The 23,623-nt window shown below is 46.1% G+C and overlaps 1 protein-coding gene across 3 annotated transcripts in view; it reads right to left on the bottom strand.

The window, feature by feature from the left end:
- The window catches only part of LOC117516385 (GRAM domain-containing protein 4-like), a 99,569-nt gene that overhangs the window by 26,291 nt on the left and 49,655 nt on the right, over nucleotides 1-23,623 (bottom strand). For all 3 annotated transcript variants that reach the window (XM_034177360.1, XM_034177362.1, XM_034177361.1), the window contains 3 exons: nucleotides 11,741-11,850; nucleotides 3,911-4,065; nucleotides 255-393 (listed from right to left, as the gene is read on the bottom strand). In XM_034177360.1, the coding sequence (XP_034033251.1) occupies nucleotides 255-393; nucleotides 3,911-4,065; nucleotides 11,741-11,850 (404 nt within the window). The remainder of the gene's footprint in view (nucleotides 1-254; nucleotides 394-3,910; nucleotides 4,066-11,740; nucleotides 11,851-23,623) is intronic.

Raw genomic sequence — 23,623 nt, 5'->3', positions numbered from 1 at the left:
GGAGTTTTTAGCTGGAGTTTCTTTTCAGTGAAACGTTCTCATACTGAGATCTGTCCCCGAAAACCCTCTTCACAGAGGGACTGAGGACAGTCAAGGCAAGTGTCCAGTAAGAACTCCAACCCACCACAATCACAGAAACACACACAATCATATAAACATACGACATAAAAACAAAGAATAAAAAGTACCAACATGTACAACACGTTAAGTCTGAATAACTTTGTGCACCCTCTCACCTGCAGTTGTTGGTTTACCTGCTAGAGGGCGCTCACTCTCTGACAGCTTGAAGACTTGGTGGAAAGGTCCTCTCTTGGAGGCTCGCCTGCTGTCCCTGTGTGTGACGTCTGGAGCAGCAGCAGTCCAGACGTTCCCTCGTCCAGCAGCCACAGGAACCTGCAGCAGGTGGAAAACTAAAAGGCTCACTGAACACTCACGTGGAAATCAAACCATCCACTAGAGGGCGCTGCAGACTCTCTTGAAAGTTTCTGAATGTCAAAGTCCTGGAGGCTCACAGAAATGGTGATGATGTTTCTGCTGTAGAAGGAAACGTGTGCGGCCACGAAAGAAAACAATTCCACCGCTGTTTGTGTCTCACTGCAACTTTGGCTTCATCATCCTGCGACACTTCATTTTCTCCATATCTGTCAAGTCAAGTCTGAGAACATGTGCTGGTGCTGCATCCATAACACCACAGAACCAGCCCGGGTCCTGGACAGCAACCACCCAGGCAGACAACTGACTTGCATCTGCAAGATTCTTACACAAATACGTACAAAATGAAAAGACAGTAGGCTCCGCCCTCAGTTAATGTTGACCATGACAGCAGATACACTAATGAGATACTGTCAGATAACAAGTAAATACCGGGCCAGTATCACTGATACAGATACTGATAGTTTTTAATAATTAAGGTGGATTCATCATTAACTGAATTCATTTTCATGACCTTTAAGTGTTTTGTGATTTTTCGTTTGGATTAATTAGTTAAAACCCAGGACAGAATTTGGGCAAAGTTTATAGGTAAATAGAACATACTTTATTGTCATAATAAATGTTTATATATATATATATATATATATACGAGGTCTATTAGAAAAGAAACCGACCGTTTAATTTTTTTTAAAAACTATATGGATTTGATTCATATGTTTTTACGTCAGACATGCTTGAACCCTCATGCAAATGCGTGAGTTTTTCACGCCTGTCGGTGACGTCATTCGCCTGTGAGCACTCCTTGTGGGAGGAGTGGTCGAGCCCCCTCGTCGGATTTTCATTGTCTGAGAAGTTGCTGAGAGACTGGCGCTGTGCTTCATCAAAATTTTTTCAAGAACTGTGAGGCACATCCGAGTGGAGACCATTCGACAAATTAAGCTGGTTTTCGGTGAAAATTTTAACAGCTGATGAGAGATTTTGGATTGTTTCTATCGTTGTAAGGACTTCCCACAGAGCGGGATGTCGCGCAGCGCTCCGAGGCGACGTCATCATCCTGTTTCAAGCTGAAAACCTCAAAATTTAAGCCTCTGTTGACCCAGGACGTCGTGAGAGAACAGAGAACTTTCAGAAGAAGTCGGAATCAGCAGTTTATCCAGACATTCCACTGTTAAAGGAGATTTTTTTTAATGAAAGACGTGCGGACGGATTGGCGCGTCGGCTCGCAGCCGGTGCGGTGCGCCTCCCACAGGAAAAACACCTCCGTGTTGATAACCATTTGTAAAATCCAGGCGGCTTTTGGTGGCTTTCAGTTGAGTGAGTATCTGAGAAATTGTTTAACAGCAGGGCATGTTCCAACTTGTCCTTAAGGCTTCCAACAGAGGTGTTTTTTCCTGTGGCGGAGCGTCGCGCAAATCCGTCCGCACGTCTTTCATTAAAAAAATCTCCTTTAACAGTGGAATGTCCGGATAAACTGCTGATCCCGACTTCTTCTGAAAGGTCTCTGTTCTCTCACGACGTCTTGGGTCAACAGAGGCTTAAATTTGGAGGTTTTCAGCTTGAAACAGGATGACGACGTCGCCTCAGAGCGCTGCGCGACATCCCGCTCCGTGGGAAGTCCTTACAGCGATAGAAATAATCCAAAATATCTCATCAGCCGTTAAAATTTTCACCGAAAACCAGCTTAATTTGTCGAATGGTGTCCACTCGGATGTGCCTCACAGTTTTGGAAAAAATTTTGATGAAGCACAGCGCCAGTCTCTCAGCAACTTCTCAGACAAAGGAATTCCGACAAGGGGGCTGGACCACTCCTTCCATAAGGCGTGCTCACAGGCGAATGACGTCACCGACAGGCGTGAAAAAACTCTCGCATGCGCAGGAGGGTTCAAGCTTGGCTGATGTAATCACACGTGATTCAAATCCATATGGTTTTTAAAAAAAATAATAAGGTCAGATACTTTTCTAATAGACCTCGTATATATATATGTGTGTATCTAAAACCTTTTTCAGTGGAAACAATGGGGGATTTTCAAGTTGCAATGGAGCAGCACCTACGCGCATGCACAATGACGTCACGACTCTATCCAGTTTGCAAGACGCGGTTTCGTTCAACAACATTAACTGTCAGGAAACTTTCTTGTCGCTTTGGAGTGGTGTGGCGGTAGGAATCGCCTTTTGAATGCTTGAATAACAATCTCAGTCGCACAAAGAAAAAATCAAATAATAGTGAAAACATGTTCATCGTGCTCAAAATGTTGGTATTTTGGTCGTTGCTAGAAACAAATATAAAGCCCCAGTCACACAGCACTAACGAAGGACACCAAAGCCAAAACGAAACAAGAAATCTGGACTTACATTGACTTTCGAAGACATCGTTTAACCATCATCCAGCTTCGATCAGTCAGTTGCTACATGATGCATCATAACAACGGATCGGTCAGCCGCTCCGTGAGGCATCGTAACAACTGATCCGGCAGGCGGGCACCCACAGTCATGTTTGCTATTCAGCTGGCTGCTGTCTCTGTCTGGCCGGTGTGAGGGATTCAGCACTCCCCTCACACTGGGAGCACACTGACAGACAGTCTCTGAAACAAGCTCCTCAGCAGACGTCCATCACTCTTCTGTTTTTGCTCAGGCTCGCAGACTAAGTGCTTCGCTTTTTAATTTTGGCCTTTTTGGAGAACACCCAATGCTTCACAAACACGGTAACTGGCTCATAACAACCGATCAGTTAGCCGCGAGGCGTCATAACAAGCTGTTGTTTCTAATGATGCCAAACACACGAGCAAAAGGCTCACGAACTGGTTGTTTCGGCAGCACAACCTGACAATTATCCATTCGATTAATGTATGTAGCGCCAAATCATCCAGTTTTTCACTTTAGCAAGGCAGTCCTCTGAAGTCCACACGTGAGTGTGACTACCTTCAGTTATCAGCATGTAGAATTGAGTGTCATCAGCGTAGCAACAAAAATTAATTCCAAAATAGCACAATATCTGACCAAGTGATATATAAATGGAGAATAGCAGGGGGCCTAAAACAGATCCCGTGGTAGATCTGAAGTAACATTGATATTCAAAACACAGAGTAGAGTAGATAAGATTTCAACCACACGGGAACATTGCCAGTAATCCCAAATAGTTCACAAGCCTTTGAAATAAAACACGATCCATCACATCTAACACAGCACCGAGACCTAAGAATAGCAGCACTATGGTGGAATCAAAGTCCACTGCAAGCAGAAGTTCATTCAGCACTCTAGTAAGTGCTGTCTCTGTGGAGTGGTGTGTTCTAAATGGGGACTGCAGCCATGAAAGTTGCCCCCTTTGCACTAGACCTACCCAGAGGACCAGGACTGTAGTAACTGTTGAAAGAACTGGGAGGAGAGACCGGGTTCAGAGAGACCAGGTTCAGACAGCTGGGACTACAGACCGGGTTCAGACAGCTAGGACGATAGACCGGTTCAGACAGCTGGGACTGACCTGTCCGTTGAGCGTGGTGTTGGTAGTCTCCTTCAGCTGCAGGTCAGTAGGTAAACTGTTCCAGATGACATACGGCGTGTCGTAGCGCTGCCTCAGCTTGGGGCAGCACTTGAAGACGAAGCCAATGATGAAGAACTTGATCCCTGCGTACAGACCTGAGGAAGAGGAAATTACAAAACCTTCATTTTCCTTCTAAACCAGCAGCACAAACGTCTCTCATTTGAGGAAGCCCAATTATTTTGCAATATCCAGGTCACATGTTAGAAAGGCTAAAACAACTAAACTTAGTTTCAGGAGGAAACGAGACGTTGATGTCCCGTGTTCCTGCTAACGGGTGGCTGGAAGGTTAAAGAGCGTCAGTGAGTTTATCCATCATGGACACCGAGATGCTGTTATTCCAGTGAAGCCAGTTTACAGGTTCAAAAGTTCTAAAACAGTCTAGCATATCCAATGAGAACGTTTGCACCTCTGTTGCTGGGAAGAACGTCCTGTGCCTGACCAATCACATCCTCCCTCTGTGAGCGTTTTATTATGATGAGTTCCACCCACTGTGGACATGAATCCATGAATAACACTGCTCTTGATCAGCCAGCACATATGTCCCGGGCAGAATTTCTTACATGTCATTGGTCAGGTTTCTGAGATGATGATGTCACAACATTACCTCTCGAACACCGAAGGGCTTAAACATTGCAGTTATTTACAAGCAATTTCCATGATAAGGAATTAAAGCATTTCCAGACATCTTCCAAAATGAGAGCATCTTCTGTTTTTTGTCAGGCTGTGACACTGTCTGAAGTCCAGGACTACTAGGCTGGGAAACAGCTTCTATCCATGGGCCATTAGGCTTCTCAACAACTCTGACACACTGACCCCTCCATCACCTGACTGACTGTTACTTCACTCTTATTCTTCTCCTCATCATTATTCCTGTCATCTGCTAAGTATATTTATTATAACAGCTCTGTTCATGTTTATGCACCTTACGCTGTTTAAAACTACAATATTGCACAAAATGACCAATACTACATAAACTGCACATCCGCACACCCTCTAAACCAGGGGTGCTCAAGTTCGGTCCTTGAGAGCTACCTTCCTGATACTCTTAGTTGTCTCCCTGCTCCAAGACACCTGAATCTAATGAAAGACTCGTTAGCAGGCTTATAATGAGCACCCCTGCTCTAAACTGTACATCTTTTAAATAGTGTATATCTGGCGTGCCCAACCAGTCAATCGCATGAAGAAAAAAAAAAAAAAAAAAAAAAACTCACTGGACTCTAAAGCATTTAATGCTGCTATAACAGACTGATGCAGCAGGTGGCGGCAATGCACCAACAAGGATGCCGGCTGCCGTTAAATGCCAGAAGAGCTCTTCTTCTATGGTGGATAAGAAAAATGCTAATTTTCATCCTCTATTATTTTTTCATCTATTCGAATGGCAAATTCATCTGTCTTATCTGCAATGTAAATGTGGCTTTACTGAAGAAAGGGAATTTGGAGCGGCATTTCAGACAATTCACAAGAAATACGATGCTACCTTCTAATGCTAACCTGGCTAAATCCCTCTGCTCGCTCGGTGAGCAGCACAATGATTCATGATCCATAAATAAGAGTGATCAATGTGGAGAACAAAATTGTAGTGTTCTGTTCTGTCTAGGAGTTTGAGGACGCATTATTCTGTTCTGCTGCTGCGTTCATGTACCGTTGGAAATTACAGCCTATTTGCCTGGATTTTTTTTTTTTATGTGGTGGTGGTGGTGGGTCTGCTTCACTGAGCTCAGGCACCTTATTCAGGCCAGAATTAATCTTTTGTGTGGATACAATGAATTATTTTAACAAAAATAAAACAAAAACCACACTCCTGCCACAAGCAACTGCTAAGTCTTCTGCCTGAAATTAAAGAATTTCTGAAACGTTCAAACCATGCTGAATATGCACAGCTTTTGGATTTGAAAGCAAGTCCACACATGGACACAGAACTTAAGCACCAGGACACAGAGTGGGCGGAGCCTGAGAGTGCACGTTATGATGATCACGTCCAGAGCATCTTGTCAGAATCTGACAGGTGCTTCACTGACTTTGCCTTCAAAGAGCCTGTTGTCAGTTTTCTGTTTTCCATTTGGGGAAAATATAGATGTGAACATTTCTGTGTAGGCTCTCAGTTGTCCAGGTGCTTTCCATAGTAGAGAAGCTTGAATCTTCGAGATTCAAGCTTCTCTACTATAGATGTGGACTGTATATCGTCCAAAGTGGCATCACTCTTCAACCTGGATCCTCACACTGAAAAATGACACTGAGCTCAAATCCAGAGCAACACCTGACATGAACGTCCAAATCTGGACTCTAATGCAGACAGAGTGTCTGAGTGCGATTACGGCTGCTCTCAGCTCCTACTGTCCGGACTATGAGAGACCAGCTTCCTCCTCTCGCGGCCAGAAGTCCCACTAAAGCCCTTTTCACACCGGGGCTGATCCCAGTTGCTCCCTGTTGCGTCGTGCATCGTTATGACGCCGCCGCGTGCCGAGATGATGCAGCTCGGTGCCACAACAGTGCGAGGGGCGCAAACAAAAATTAAACGTTTAATTTTTTTGCCTCCTCTGCTCGACACAGAATTAAGTGGTTTCAGCGCAAGTCAGAGCAACAGGACGGTACTCTCACAAGATGACGTTACCTGACGCCAATTTATGATTCCTGCTGTGTTCCATTGTTCCCACAGTATAAATCACGCAGGATTGTTTTTATTCCGTGTACACAATGCAGTAAAACTACATGCTTAAAAACACAGAAAAAAAATGCTGATTGCAGCACCTGCTCCTCCTTGCTGCTCCTTTTCACAAAGGAGCAGGAGCAAACACATTTGTGAGAGTCTTCTCACAAAAGTGTTTAACTAAAATCCATAAGTCCTGCTCACAGACTGATTGCCAGAGACAGGAGATGTCATCATCCAGTAAAAAGTCCGGACATCTCCAGTCCACTCACGGACGATTCATTCACGCACACACATGTGAACTTAAAAAAAAAAAAAAAGAAAGAAAAAAAAAAACTGTCTGGCTGCAGGCAGTTAGTTCCTTGTTCTCCCCTCAAACTCTCATCACTGTGTTTAAAAAAAGGCCAAAAAAGGACATAAGTCCTGCTCACAGACTGACTGCCAGAGACAGGACATGTCAACATCAAATAGAACTCCAGACATCTCCACATCTGCTCACGGATGGTTCGTTCGCACGGTCAAAGGAGGAAAGATAAACTATAACAGAACTCAGAGTGCAGACCTGCAGCTCAGCACAAGAACAAATATAAAGTAGAAGAGAAGCCAGAGTGCACAGTCTGTCTGCAGCCAAACTGTGCACTCTGACTTCTCTGTGCAGAGAACCTGCAGGCTGTGTTCTCACCTCCTCTCTACCCCCTGCTGCGCGCACCTGACGCAGATATTCCTGCGTCATCATGACACAACAGGGAGCAACTGGGAGCAGCCCCGGTGTGAAAGGGGCTTTAGGTAGGGAACAACTTTTCCAACTTGAGGCCAGTCCGAGGCCTACTAGTGCTTATTCTTTTCCACCCTGCACATTTACTTCAATGATGCATTATTATTGTTAAAACCTGCCAGAAAATTGTGTTGTTATATTGGTGCACAATATAATGTGGCTGCGCTGTGGCATTCCATATGGATCGGTAGATCTCGATACACTGTCAACTTTAAAAGTACGAGGTCTGTCAATAAAGTATAGGTCCTTTTTATTTTTTTCAAAAACTATATGGATTTCATTCATATGTTTTTACGTCAGACATGCTTGAACCCTCGTGCGCATGGATTGCAGTGTCGGCTCGCAGCCGCCGCGACGCTCCGCCACAGGAAAAACACCTCTGTTGGAAGCCTTAAGGACAGGTTGGAACATGTCCAGCTGTTAAACAATTTCTCATATACTCACTCCACTGAAAGCCATCAAAAGCCACCTGGATTTTACAAATGGTTATCAACACGGAGGTGTTTTTCCTGTGCTGCCGCACTGCGCCGGCTGCGTCCCGACGCGCGGACCCATCCGCACGTCTTTCATTAAAAAAAATCTCCTTTAACAGTGGAATATCCGGATAAAATGCTGAAACCGACTTCTTCTGAAACTTCTCTGTTTTCTCACGACGTCCTGGATCAATAGAGCCTGAAATGTGGAGGTTTTCAGCTTGAAACAGGCTGACGACGGCGCCTGGGAGCGCTGCGCGACGTCCCGCTCTGTGGGAAGTCCTTAAAGCGACAGTAACACTTCAAAATCTCTCATCAGCCGTTAAAATTTTCACGGAAAACCAGCTTAATTTTTCGAACCGTGTCCACTTCGATGTGTCTCACAGGTTTAAAAAAAATTCTAATCAAACAAAGCGCCAGTCTCTCAGCAACTTCTCAGACAAAGGAATTCCGACGAGGGGCTGGATGACTCCTCCCATAAGGAGTGCTCACAGGCGATTGACGTCACCGACAGGCGTGGAAAAACTCACGCATGCGCACGAGGGTTCAAGCATGTCTGACGTAAAAACATATGAATGAAATCCATATAGTTTTTGAAAAAAATAAAAAGGACCTATACTTTATTGACAGACCTCGTAGATCTCGGTTCAAAAAAGGTTGGGCATCCCTGGTGTATATAATACATTCTCCACTCTAATAATGTGTATTTTATGATGTCTTTTTTTTTTTTTAATCATCTGATGTGATCTTTCTCTGTAAATGTTCTAGGGAGAACAGAGTAAGAATGTCACTGTGTGGAATAACTGCCTGTTTTTACTGTGAACATGACAATAAAAAACTCTGAACTCTCTGAATCCGACTGAAAGATGAAAACCCTTTATGTTTACTCTGTCACTTTGTAAAGTTGCTCTTTAGACCAGCAGGACAGATATTGCAGGGGGACAGATATGAACAGACACCAGTTCTGCTCACCCTACACGTCTTCTCCGTGTTTTTGTTGAAGCGTTACAGCGCCATACGCTGCAGCGTGTTTGGACTCAGATATGTTTCCGTGTTTCATAGGTAGGATGAAATGTGAGGATACTGGCATTTTAAACAAAGGTCAGGTTTGGTCCACACGGAAAAACATGAGAACTGATGAAATCATCAAAAACAAGTTTAAACGGTCATGTCTGGAGGAAAAGGACAAGCTCGGAGATTATTTTTCCAACTGTGTGACGAAGTCAAATCTACAGAGCATCCAGAAAGTTTTCAGAACGCTTCACTTTGTCCACATTTTGTTAAGTTACTGCCTTATTCCCAAAATATTCATTTTTTTTCTCTAAAAAAATTCTACATTCAACATAATAGTAGTAAGTAAGACCCTTCAGCTGCTCCCTTGTTTTGCACTCACCACAGCAAATCCGTGGTGGAGCTGTACGAAGATTTACGCTGGATGCGCTTCCTGACGCAACGCCACACTGCATGGAGAAATGTGGCAGGGGTCGGATTTGAACTTTCAATTTATTTTCCTTTATATAGCACCAAATCACAACAGAGTTGCCTCCAAGTGCTTCACACAGGTAAGGTCTAACCTTACCAACCCCCAGAGCAACAGTGGTAAGGAAAAACTCCCTCTGAGGAAGAAACATCAAGCAGACCAGACTCAAAGGGGCGACCCTCTGCTTGGGCCATGATACAAACATAAATTACAGAACAATTCACGGACAAATATACAAGAAATGCTGTTGGTGCACAGGACAGGAGGATCGCCAACACGAATACAACTCCCATCTCTGGATGAAGCTGCACCTTAAACAGAGAAAAAACAGAATCAGGCATCAGAAAGACAAAAAATACTGTATAATTTGTCAGCATTAAACAACAAGAAAAACAGAAGAAATACTAAGGTGATTGCCAGCTATTAGCCCTAAGCTTCACTAACAGACCCAGAATTTAGGTAAAGTTGAGGCCGCAGCCCGCTCCAATTACTAATCTATGAGTTAAAAGAGTAAAAAGCGCAAAACAAAACTGTACCAGTATGCTAGCCATACGAAAGGGAAAATAAGTGCGTCTTAAGTCTGGACTTGAAAGTCTCCACAGAATCTGACTGTTTTATTGACGCAGGGAGATCATTCCACAGAACAGGGGCACGATAAGAGAAAGCTCTGTGACCCGCAGACTTCTTATTCACCTTAGGGACACAAAGTAGTCCTGCACCCTGAGAACATAAAGCCCGGGCCGGTACGTAAGGTTTAAGTAGGTCAGCTAGGTAAGGAGGTGCCAGTCCATGAATAATATATATACACTCAACAAAAATATAAACGCAACACTTTTGGTTTTGCTCCCATTTTGTATGAGATGAACTCAAAGATCTAAAACTTTTTCCACATACACAATATCACCATTTCCCTCAAATATTGTTCACAAACCAGTCTAAATCTGTGATAGTGAGCACTTCTCCTTTGCTGAGATAATCCATCCCACCTCACAGGTGTGCCATATCAAGATGCTGATTAGACACCATGATTAGTGCACAGGTGTGCCTTAGACTGCCCACAATAAAAGGCCACTCTGAAAGGTGCAGTTTTATCACACAGCACAATGCCACAGATGTCGCAAGATTTGAGGGAACATGCAGTTGGCATGCTGACAGCAGGAATGTCAACCAGAGCTGTTGCTCGTGTATTGAATGTTCATTTCTCTACCATAAGCCGTCTCCAAAGTCGTTTCAGAGAATTTGGCAGTACATCCAACCAGCCTCACAACCGCAGACCACGTGTAACCACACCAGCCCAGGACCTCCACATCCAGCATGTTTACCTCCAAGATCGTCTGAGACCAGCCACTCGGACAGCTGCTGAAACAATCGGTTTGCATAACCAAAGAATTTCTGCACAAACTGTCAGAAACCGTCTCAGGGAAGCTCATCTGCATGCTCGTCGTCCTCATCGGGGTCTCGACCTGACTCCAGTTCGTCGTCGTAACCGACTTGAGTGGGCAAATGCTCACATTCGCTGGCGTTTGGCACGTGGGAGAGGTGTTCTCTTCACGGATGATGCGAAGGAGATGTGTTGCACTGCATGAGGCAAATGGTGGTCACACCAGATACTGACTGGTATCCCCCCCAATAAAACAAAACTGCACCTTTCAGAGTGGCCTTTTATTGTGGGCAGTCTAAGGCACACCTGTGCACTAATCATGGTGTCTAATCAGCATCCTGGTATGGCACACCTGTGAGGTGGGATGGATTATCTCAGCAACGGAGAAGTGCTCACTATCACAGATTTAGACTGGTTTGTGAACAATATTTGAGGGAAATGGTGATATTGTGTATGTGGAAAAAGTTTTAGATCTTTGAGTTCATCTCATACAAAATGGGAGCAAAACCAAAAGTGTTGCGTTTATATTTTTGTTGAGTATATATTTTATAGGTTAGTAGCAGAACCTTAAAATCTGATCTCACTGGGACAGGAAGGCAGTGAAGAGATGCCAACATGGGTGTAATGTGGTTGAACTTTTTGCTTCATGTCAGAAGTCTGGCTGCAGCATTTTGAACCAATTTGAGAGCCCTAATGCTAGACTGCGGTAAACCAGAAAATAGAACATTGCAGTAGTCCAGTCTAGAAGAGATAAATACATGAATCAAGGTCTCAGCATCAGCCATAGACAGGATGGGACGAATCTTCACTATATTTCGTAGGTGGAAGAAAGCAGTCCTCCTACATGTTGGATCCCAGTTTGGAGCTAATTTGCATCAAACATGGTGGAAAGTTTGAGCTAAAACTTGATCAAACATCATGACGGAAACACTGAACATCAAAGAATGAAAGAGTCCAAGTCTGTGTGGAAGGTGAGGTGTAGTTTTTACACAGAGTCTCAGTGGATGTTTGTACCTATGATGATGGCCAGCAGACCGTAGGGCAGCAGGCAGGACGCGATGAAGGACACCCACAGAGCCACGTAGAGCTTCTTCGTCAACTCTGGACGCACCCACATCAGCAGGCTGAGAGTGTGTGCACACACACGCACAGACACGAGGCATCACTGTAAAGCACTTTGTGATCATCAGGTGAAAAAGTGGGACAGAAATAAATGCACTTTCATTTGCTCTGACTGACTGAATTCCACCTATGCCATACATGTTCTACATACAGCACATATGAAATTTGAGTCCTCTTAGACTCAGGGTGCAGAGTAATGCTGTGTTTACACATAACGATGACAAGTCACGAATGCCATGAAGTGCACATTCTTGGCCGCTGATCACGAATGTGATGATTCGGGGCAGAGGCATCAAGTGTCCTCAGGAACTGCTGCAACCTGTTACCACATGTTACGATTAATGGCCCGTGTTGGTGGAGAATGATCAGGAACCATTACGCACGGTCAAGACTAGTGTTCCACGTTGTTGCTCGCTATTGTGTGTAACAGTGCATCATTAAGTTCTGTCAGGTTGTGAACGAGGTGAATTGTCTCCTCACACACACCCATATTCATCCAACCGAATTCAGATCGCTCCAGTTTTTCAGAAGAACTTTGTGACTGCATGCGTAGTTGGGCTCTGTGCCATGGAGTGGTGCAGAGAGGAGGAGGAGGAGGACAAAGCCAGATGTGTGGCTTCATGCGGCTCTCGTCTCGTGCGTTTTGCCAAACATCAGGCGCATGCACTGAAATGAGACTTTTAGCCGACTTGGTGTCAGCAATCAAACTCAATGCGGTGCAGCAGGGTTTAATTGTGCGCACGCTTCTTCCTCCGCCAGACTGGAGGAGGTGCAGAGATGTCTGGCTGCACGTGAGTCTCCTCTCGCTCCTCTGGTTGCTCAGACTTGTTCTCCCGCTCATCGGTTACAACAGCAAGTGGAACACCTGCATGGAGTATCATGAGGAGCTTCAGCAGGAACTGTGGACCAACATTTGGAGCCAAGTTTAATTGTGCGCACGTGACAGAAAACTGATTCGTCGTGACGCACAGTGAAATGTGACGCCACGTTACAAGTCGTGTCAAAACTTGACAGTTTCTGTGTCACTTCGTAATAACGCGTGACAGTTTGGGCTCCAAGAACCATCACAGGAACCACTATGAACGTTGTCACGTTCTATTAAGGATCAATACTCATCAAGACGGATCAATATGCTCAGTTGCGACCTCCACGACATGAGACGAAATGAGGGTGGTGTGTGACATTCGTGGAAGATTTTTTGACAGACAAAAACATGCTCCATGAATATCAAGAATATCACGCACCAACACGCACTATTAAGAAACATATTCAGATGTGTTAAGTCACATTAAGAATGTCAGGAATGTGTCAGGAATGACAGAAAAATGACATTCGTAACGCGTCTTGGTTATGTGTAAACGCACCTTAAAGGGCCTTTCACATTGAACGCTTCATAACGCCTACCAACGCTTTAACGCGTCGTGACGCATGACGTCAGACGCTTTGCTGCGGAAGCGGCAAGGGGGTGGAGATTGCTACATCACACTCTGGCTGTTTCCACAACCTGAAAAAAGTTGCACGATTGCCTTCTTTAATTTGCATCGGCTGAACCACAAAAGCTTTAAAAAACAGCAGTAGAACGATTCTCCATCACCCTGCTGGGAGAAGCTTTTTTCAGCTACTTTTCGGAGTGACGCCGACTGAGGGAGGACTGATGACTTGGTGGGATATCAATCAAACCGCGACAGCGGGCCGACCCGCACAGAGAAGCCGACCTTCAGGCATCATCACTGGACAGACCGAGGCAGGCAACCGGGGTGATGGAACAAACCCACTCAGTCCGAAATCTCCCACTTTTTGGATATATGTGAAGTCCCAGTTTGCACAACGGAGTTTAGTTCTGCAGCTTTATCGAGGTGAGAATAAAATAAAAGTAAAACGTGACGTTTACTGAACTGCTGTGAAGGTTTAATGATCAGCTAACATTAGCTTAGCCTTTTAGCACAGTTGATCAGTTGGTCTGCGGCAAGATGGCGCCGTTGTATGTGGCCTGCCGTCGCCACTCGCTTCTTTTAGTGTCGTTTTTATTGTTTTTACACTTTGTTGCATGGAATGTGTCACCGCTCCTGGTGTATGATCGCCAGACTCTTATCAGCGTTCGGGCTTCACTGGAGAATTTCGCTGTTTCTGGCTCGGGCGGACGGCCAGGGACGCGGCTGCCCCCGCCGCCTGTCTTAGCGTCTGTACCAGACTTTCTACGCCGGCCGCTTGGCGTGTTGCCTCGGCGTCTGCGTCGCAGAGGACGTGGAAAGAGAGGAGGAGTCCGTGTTCGGCTCAGAGTGTGCCTGGCTGTTTCCTGCAAACATGCTCCACGACAATTCATAGCCGGATTCTTCACACCATATGACGGCTACGACGTGCTGCGTTCCCTGACTTTTCGCTATCGGTGGCTCCGGCCGGTTGTCCGGGGTGCCGGGTCTCCACTTCCGCGTCGCCGTCCTGTGAGGAGCTGCAGTCGTGGCTGCGTGCAGGAGAACCTGCGCCCGCTCGGTCGTGTCTCGCAGCAGACTGACGTGCGCTCAGTCCGTGTGGCGCTCATCAACACAAGGTCACTCACAAGTAAGACTTTCATTTTGAATGACTTTTTCTCCAGTCGTGATCTGGACTTTCTCCTGTTAACGGAGACCTGGTTGAAACCAGGTGAAAATAGCGCCTTTTCTGCTCGTTTTTCAGCAGGTCGAGCATCAGGTCGTGGCGGTGGTGTGGCCACGGATTTTAAAGACAGCTTTAAATGCTGATTTTTATCTTCTAATGTCTACTCCACTTTTGAACTTCAGTTGTTTGTGATGGAGTTCGACTGTCCTGTGCTCTGTGCTGTTGTTTATCGTCCACCAAAATTTAATAAGGATTTTATTCAGGAGTTTTCTAAGTTTCTGGCAGATTTTATCCCAAAATATGATAAAGTTTTGGTCTGTGGTGATTTTAATATTCATATCTGTTGTCCTTCTAATCAGCTGGCTGATGATTTTAAAAGCCTCCTGAACTCTTTTGGTCTAACACAAGTTGTGGATGGACCAACACATAATCTTGGACACACCTTGGACCTGGTTATTTCTTTTGGGCTCTCAGTTTCACTTAAGGACATATCAGACGCTGCTATTTCAGATCACTTTCCTGTTAGTTTTGAATTTATTGCTCCTCCATCTGCTAGTAAGCCACTTGTTCCTGTCTCTCGCCGCCGTTTGGTCACCTCCTCGACAGCAGGGGACTTTGCTGCTGCCTTCATGGACTCTCAGTTTTATGCCATGAATGGACTGGTTTCTCCATTACTCCCAGATAACATCCTCTCTTCTTTCCACTCTACATGCACAGTCATTTTGGACTCTGTTGCACCGATGTGCTGCAAATCCAGGAAATCAAAATCCGACCCCTGGTTAAATGCCACGACCCGTGCCCTCAGGCAACGCTGCAGACGGACGGAGAGAAAATGGAAAAAGGACAAACTACAGGTGTCTCTGGGTTTTCTGAGGGACAGTCTAACTGACTATCAGAAGGCTGTGAAGGAGGCAAAAGCACAATATCTGTCTCATATTATTTCGAGCAGTTGTCATCGTCCCAGTGTGTTATTTCAGACTATAAACTCAGTTGTAAATCCACACACCTCTGTTTTGTTGGACGCTACAACCACAACCTGTGAGGAGTTTCTTCAGTTTTTTATTGATAAGGTTTCATCAGTCAGACAGAACGCTGATCAGAGCTGTAATGTTGAGTTGTCTGCTCCTCGTGCACATTCTGCTGTGCTCGAACAGTTTGAGCCCATTTCTTTTGCATCTCTCGCTGATGTTGTAAAACACATAAAATCTACAAGTTGTCCTTCAGATGTTGTTCCAGCTAAGGTGCTGAAGGAGGTTTTTAATACTGTTGGGGCGGGTCTCCTAACTTTTATCAATGCTTGTCTTAGAACAGGGTCTGTTCCAGCTGCTTTTAAACATGCTGTGGTTCAACCTCTTCTTAAAAAACCTCACCTGGACTCATCAGTTTTATCTAATTTTAGACCTGTCTCTCATCTGCCATTTCTATCTAAGGTTTTAGAAAAGGTTGTCTTTTTACAGTTACAATCATTTTTAGAAGACAATCTCATCCTTGAAAAATTCCAGTCTGGGTTTAGATCACGACACAGCACTGAGTCAGCACTTTTAAAAGTTCATAATGATATTACTCTGTCGGTGGATGCAGGGAATCCTGCTGTGCTGGTTCTGTTGGACCTCACAGCAGCCTTTGATACTGTGGATCACACAGTACTTGTTTCCCGGTTGGAACATTTTATTGGCATTCATGGTACTGCACTTAAGTGGTTTAGATCATATTTGGGGACCTTTCCTCATCAACTGCTCCTCTGTGCTGTGGAGTGCCGCAGGGTTCTGTTCTTGGGCCGATTCTATTTTCTTTGTACATTCTGCCATTGGGGTCAATTATAACCCAGCACAACCTGTTCTTTCATTGTTATGCAGATGATCTGCAAATCTATCTGCCTGTGAGGACTAATGGGAGTGATGCTTTGTCATCATTATGTATTCGTGATGTAAAGCAGTGGCTGTCCCAAAACTTCCTTTACCTGAATGATGGTAAAACTGAGATCATGGTGTTTGAGTGCACTGGCATACCAAATGTGGTAACACCAAATTTTGGTGCTTTGGCTAACTATGTAAAACCAGCTGTCAAGAATTTGGGAGTGATATTTGACAGCTGTTTGAGGTTCAATCAACAGATAAATTCTGTTGTCAAAGCTAGTTTTTTTCCAACTTCGCCTCTTGGCTAAAATAAAGCACTTTCTCAGTAGACGTGATCTTGAGACGGCCATTCATGCTTTCATCAGCTCCAGACTTAATTATTGTAATGCACTTTATGCGGGCATTAATCAGTCGTCTCTTGCGCGTCTCCAGTTGGTGCAGAATGCTGCTGCTCGTCTTTTGACAAACACTTCTAGACGTGAGCATATTGCGCCCATCCTATACTCACTCCACTGGCTTCCAGTTCGTTTTAGAATTGATTTTAAAATTTTAATGTTTGTTTTTAAAGCTATTTATGGCCTTGCACCTCCCTACTTGTCTGAAATTTTAACTTTGTGCACCTACAGTAGGACGTTAAGGGCGTCTGGCCAGCTTTACTTAGATGTTCCAAGGTCAAGATATAAACGCTGGGGTGATCATGCTTTCGCGGTAGCTGGCCCCAGACTGTGGAATGAGCTACCTCTTGAGTTACGTACTATTCCTGACCTAGCACTTTTTAAATCTAAGTTAAAGACTTATTTATTTAAACTGGCTTTTAACACTTAGTGGGGAGGTGACATGTTCTGTTATTTTTATGTTCTTTTTTTATGTGTTGTTTTAAAATTTTATTTTATATGTTTTATTTTTGTAAATTTGTGTTTTTAATGTTAAGCACTTTGGACACCAGTCGGTGCTGTAAAGGCAATTACATATTTTGACGAAATTACAAGTTTAAATGACTATAAAAAACTTCATCTTGAGGTTTATGTCACAGAAATCCTACTTTACAATCACACTGCAGTCAGTCAAATTATTTCCTGTTGCATTTATAATAAACATTTGTATTCATTTATAGTGTTTGTTTTTCTGGTTGAAATGAGATATAAATAATCTACCAGACTTAAAAAATGTACAAATTTCCATGTTATTTTATTTGTCTAAAAATAAATGTCAGAGGTTCCTTATGTTAAACAAGAAATTATCTAATCTGAAATAACAGATGGTTTTAATTTACAGATTAACGGTTTCTAAAGAACCATTTATTGATTTATTTAGATATTTTAATTACAAGTGTTCTAAACTTTTTCTTTAACAGTAATCAGAAATTTTGAGGTAACAAACAACAACAAAAAAATATTTCCAAGGATTTTTCTTCAGAAAACTGCTCTATAAATGAGTAGTCCTGTCACACGTTAATGTTTTGTACAGATCAGTGGTTTCTGCCACTAGTCTTCCATGTTTTGGCCTGACGCGTCGTTCCTATTGGACAACGTAAAGCTACGTCACGGCTCAGCGTGTCGAAAGTTGGACTGGATTGAACTTTGACCGCATCAGCCTGCCGACAAGCCACAATGCGCGGTCCCGTCATAAGTGTCGCTTTAGTTCAGCTTTTGACGCAACGCTTCTGACGTCTCTAAAAAGCAACGAGTCTCATTGAAAATAATGCTTTTTAGACTGATTCTTGACGCTTCTGTTGCGTTCAATGTGAAAGGCCCATAAGAATAAAAACTGCTACTAAGCTAAGTAAGCTACAGGATACTGTTTGTGCACGATCCATACATGCACTAACACGTTTGTCATATGTTTATTTATTCAATTTGAGTGTACAGTCTCCCGGGACGCGCATTCCCACAAGCGCGAACAGTCTCATCCTGCCGCCGCGTTCTCACAGCGCGCCAGCTCCTGGCCGGCGCGTTCTCACAGCGCGCACAGTCTCCGGGCGGCGCGTCTCACAGCGCGCACTCCTCCGGGCCGGCGCCAGTTCTCACAGCGCGCCCAGTCCTCCGGCCGGCGGCCGTTCTCACAGCGCCGCACAGTCTCCTGTCCTGCGAGTTCTCACAGCGCGCACAGTCTCCGGGCCGCGCGTTCTCACAGCGCGCCACAGTCTCCGGGGCCTGCGCGGTCTCACAGCGCGCACAGTCGCCGGGCCGCGCGTCTCACAGCGCTCACAGTCCCTCCGGCCGTCGCGTTCTCCACATGCGCGCACAGTCCCCTCGGGCAGCGCGTTCTCACAGGCTGCGCACAGTCCCGGGCCCGGCGCTTCTCACAGCGCGCCACAGTCTCCGGGCCGTCGCTTTCTCACGCGCGCAACAGTCCTCCGGCCCTTCGCGTTCTCACAGTCGCTCCACATGTCCGGCCGGCGCGTTATCACAGCGCTCACAGTCTCCGGCCGGCGCGTCCACAGCGCGCACAGTCTCCGGGCCGGCGCGTTCTCACAGCGCGCACAGTCTCCGGGCCGGCGCGTTCTCACAGCGCGCACAGTCTCCGGGCCGGCGCGTTCTCACAGCGCGCACAGTCTCGGGCCGGCGCGTTCTCACAGCGCGCACAGTCTCGGGCCGGCGCGTTCTCACAGCGCGCACAGTCTCGGGCCGGCGCGTTCTCACAGCGCGCACAGTCTCCGGGCCGGCGCGTTCTCACAGCGCGCACAGTCTCCGGGCCGGCGCGTTCTCACAGCGCGCACAGTCTCCGGGCCCGCGCGTTCTCACAGCGCGCACAGTCTCCGGGCCGGCGCGTTCTCACAGCGCGCACAGTCTCCGGGCCGGCGCGTTCTCACAGCGCGCACAGTCTCCGGGCCGGCGCGTTCTCACAGCGCGCACAGTCTCCGGGCCGGCGCGTTCTCACAGCGCGCACAGTCTCCGGGCCGGCGCGTTCTCACAGCGCGCACAGTCTCCGGGCCGGCGCGTTCTCACAGCGCGCACAGTCTCCGGGCCGGCGCGTTCTCACAGCGCGCACAGTCTCCGGGCCGGCGCGTTCTCACAGCGCGCACAGTCTCCGGGCCGGCGCGTTCTCACAGCGCGCACAGTCCTCCGGGCCGGCGCGTTCTCACAGCGCGCACAGTCTCCGGGCCGGCGCGTTCTCACAGCGCGCACAGTCTCCGGGCCGGCGCGTTCTCACAGCGCGCACAGTCTCCGGGCCGGCGCGTTCTCACAGCGCGCACAGGTCTCCGGGCCGGCGCGTTCTCACAGCGCGCACAGGTCTCCGGGCCGGCGCGTTCTCACAGCGCGCACAGTCTCCGGGCCGGCGCGTTCTCACAGCGCGCACAGTCTCCGGGCCGGCGCGTTCTCACAGCGCGCACAGTCTCCGGGCCGGCGCGTTCTCACAGCGCGCACAGTCTCCGGGCCGGCGTGTTCTCACAGCGCACAGTCTCCGGGCCGGCGCGTTCTCACAGCGCGCACAGTCTCCGGGCCGGCGCGTTCTCACAGCGCGCACAGTCTCCGGGCCGGCGCGTTCTCACAGCGCGCACAGTCTCCGGGCCGGCGCGTTCTCACAGCGCGCACAGTCTCCGGGCCGGCGCGTTCTCACAGCGCGCACAGTCTCCGGGCCGGCGCGTTCTCACAGCGCACAGTCTCCAGGCCGGCGTGTTCTCACAGCGCGCACAGTCTCCAGGCCGGCGCGTTCTCACAGCGCGCACAGTCTCCAGGCCGGCGCGTTCTCACAGCGCACAGTCTCCGGGCTACACTTACTCTGTGTTAGGTCATGTGTTGGTCACTGTGACATGGATCGCTTATGTTTTGATGTAGCAATGAGGTAGGACCATTTCATTTTACTCTGTTCTCACAATGTCCCTACATGCAATTTGCTGATAAAGGAGGGGAGGGGCATTTAATAGGGTGACCAGAGACTCTCTTCTCATCATTAGCTGGGTGTGTTAGCTAGCGGTTTGTGTTGTTGTGTCTATTTTTTTTTTTTTTGTAGTATTTTATTACAAACACCTGGAATAATCTGTCTTCTTGTTGTGGAAAAATGTCCTCATGGATCATCTGAGACGTTTTTGCTGTTAAAATTCACACAGAGTGAAGCTCTTGGATTTAATGGTGTATGCTAAGGGTCTAAGCCTTTTTAGCAGCTGTCAGTAGCTTCATCCATTAGATCCATCTAATGGATGATTTCTGAGAAAATAAACAACTCATAACTTTTAATGTCCACAACAAAGTAAAGCTTTAGGAGAACCATCAGACACTCCCCAAAATGTAATTTAATAAACACCCAAACCCAGGTAAGCCTGTTAGCTTAGCTGGTTCAGACTCAAAGAGTGAGGCGTGGTCAGACTTATTTCGTCAGTCACTCACGCTCCGCCCCTTCATGCATTAATGAGTTCATCTTAAATCAATGTGGGAGGAGCTTTCAACATAACGACACCCAGATATGGGTGTCATATTGGCTGTCCTGGGTCTCTACTGTCGTTTTGGCAATGCAATCCCTCAGTGACGAGGAACCTCGTCTCTTGGTTCCCAGACTGGATGATGGATGTGGAGAAAAGCTACATCCAGGGTCACACTAGAAACGCCTTTGTGTGTCTTTGTCCTGCACACTGACAAACCGACGTTCTTGACAGATGCTGAGCCTGGTCCAGTGGTTGGAAAATCCCAGACAGTTGGGGTCTGAAGTCCCCACCGTATCTCATCCCAAGAGGTGATCCCCGACTTGATCCATTACACAGAGACGAGGGGTTGGATTGTGTGATGGTCTAGTGGTTAAGCATTGCGCTTTAGACCAAAAGTCCTTAATCCCCAAGTTGCTCCGATGTGTAGTGAGCAGCTTGCAGGGCAGCACCCTGACATCGATGTGTGAGTGCGTCTGTGTGAATGTGAGGCATCATTGTAAAGTGCTTTGAGTTTCTGATGCAGATGGAAAATCGCAGTATAAATGCAGTCCTGGTGCCTGGTTGTGGTACCTGGCCCACAGTCATCACTGTGCACTGAACTGTTTTTCAGACTTGGATATTCCTGTTGATAGCCCTCCAAGTCCACGAGTGACTTCTACACCTATCTCCAAGCCAGAATGCCATACGTTAGTGATAGGGGATTCTATCACCCGCAAAGCTAGATTAGAGATGCCACCTGACGTAAAACGTTTTCCCTGGGACAGAGCACCTGACACTGCCTCTCACCTTAGGGTGCTGACATTGCAGAAGAATAGTCAGCCAAAGAAACATGACACTAGAAATAGCCACATAGTTATTCATGTCTGCGCCAATGATATTAGGATGAGACACTCTGAGGTAGGGCTGGATGATGTGACCTAAAATTCATATCACGGTATAAATTGAATCCCTTCACGGTAACGGTATATATCACAATATAAACTTAAGTGTAGAAATTATAATGTAAGTGTTCTGAATGAGTCCCTGAGCAAAGCTACATTGAAAAAAGAAATACATATTGACAACAAAAAACAAAAACAGATATAATGTAATTTTGAGAACATATATTGTGTGGATCTCAAAACTACAGCTACAAATTGCCAGAGGGTACATCGAAGATGCAAGCCTAGATTTGATGTTTTGGTACACTTGTTGTTGGGTCAGTGACTTAAGCTTCTTCTCTTGAACACTAGATGGCACACCCACTCTGAAAACATGAACTGCTTTGAGGCATTTCCTAATTTCCAAAATGCAACAAGAACCCCCCCCCCCCCAAAAGAACTTAATTTACTCATATTTGAAGTCAGTCTGGTTAAACTGTCGTTCCCTGGCTGATTGTGTCTTTCTGCTTCGGTTATAAAATGCCTTGTGTTATTTAATGTGGCTCTTTTTCAAACCCGCAGTTTCGCTGTGTGATCAAGGTCCGTCAGTTTTACCTCTAATGCCGCGTTCACACCGGGCACGACGTGAGCTACAGCCGCAACAGATTAGCCATGTAATCCCTATGTAAAGACACGTTTTGGCGCCGTCACACAGCGCGACACGATGGACGCAAATGAAGCGACGCCAGTGAAGTGATTCTGAGCGATTGGCGCCTTTGTGGTGCGATATTGCGTTGCATCACGTCACGTTGCCCTCCTCCCCAAGTTGAAAAATCTGAACTTTTTCGTCTTGTCATGCCGCAATGACCAATCAGGGACTGAATATGTAGTGACGTGGAGATGTCTGGAGTTTGACTGAAGATGTGAAAATGTTCTGTGAGCAGGACTTATGTCTCTTTTGTCCTTTATTTCACAATTATGACAGAGTTTTGGAGCGAGCAGCAGCCCCACAGCAGCGGAGCGGAGTTTCTTTCTCTTTTATTTTACGTGCCTGCGCGAGCGAATCGTCCATGGAGATTATTTACTTATTAACTACACAGATGTAATGAAACAAATGGTGACTGGTTTCTAAACACAATTATGACAAGAGTTTTTGGAGCGAGCAGCAGCCCTGCAGCAGGGGGAGCGGAGTTTTTTTCCTTTTCTTTTTTTTATTGTGCGCGCAAGCGAATCGTCTGTGGAGAATATTTTATTAATTAACTACACAGATGTATAATAAAAGAAATGGTGTCTGGTTTCTAAACACAATTATGACAGAGTTTTTTGGGGGAAGAGTGAGCTGCAGCAAGCAGTGGAGTTTCTTTTTTTTTGTTTACATGTGCGCGCGTGAACGGGACAGTTGGTCCTCAAACTGGGTCCTGCAGAGGTGGAAAGACCGCTGAAAGCGGCCGTCATCCAGACACAGCTCCTGCAGCAAATAATGATACTCCCTGTTATTGGGAGCTTTCCACAACAACTCGCTCTGTGTGATCAAGGTCCGTCAGTTAATCAATCAATCAATCAAATTTTATTTATAGAGCCCTTTTACAACACACAAGGTGCACAAAGTGCTTTCCATTAAAATCAAACAAGGAAAAGACAGTGTGCATAAACAGTTATTCAAAAAATAAAATGCAAATAAATAAACCATCACTGCTTAATAAGTATCAAAAGCCAGTCTGAACAAACGAGTTTTGAGTCGAGCTTTAAAAATATCAAAGTCTGTCATGGTTCTCATGTCAGGGGGAAGTTTGTTCCAGAGTCTAGGCCCAGCAACAGAAAAAGCTCGATCACCCCAGTGCTTATACCTGGTTCTTGGGACTTCCAGTAAAAGCTGGTCTGTAGACCTTAAGGCCCTGGTTGTGTTACGAATACACAACAGTTCGGAAAGGTAAGAAGGGGCAAGACTGTTAAGAGCTTTAAAAACAAAGAGCAAAATTTTAAAATCAGTTCTAAAAGAAACGGGGAGCTAATGAAGAGAATAAAGAACTGGAGTGATATGTTGGCGATGGGAAGTGTTTGTTAAAAAACGTACAGCTGCATTTTGAACCAATTGAAGCAG

Source organism: Thalassophryne amazonica, chromosome 8 (genome assembly GCF_902500255.1).
Source record: "Thalassophryne amazonica chromosome 8, fThaAma1.1, whole genome shotgun sequence".
In the NCBI taxonomy this organism is placed as follows: domain Eukaryota; kingdom Metazoa; phylum Chordata; class Actinopteri; order Batrachoidiformes; family Batrachoididae; genus Thalassophryne; species Thalassophryne amazonica.
The sequence above is the reverse complement of the archived record's forward strand: the minus strand, read 5'-3'. Positions and strand labels throughout refer to the sequence as shown.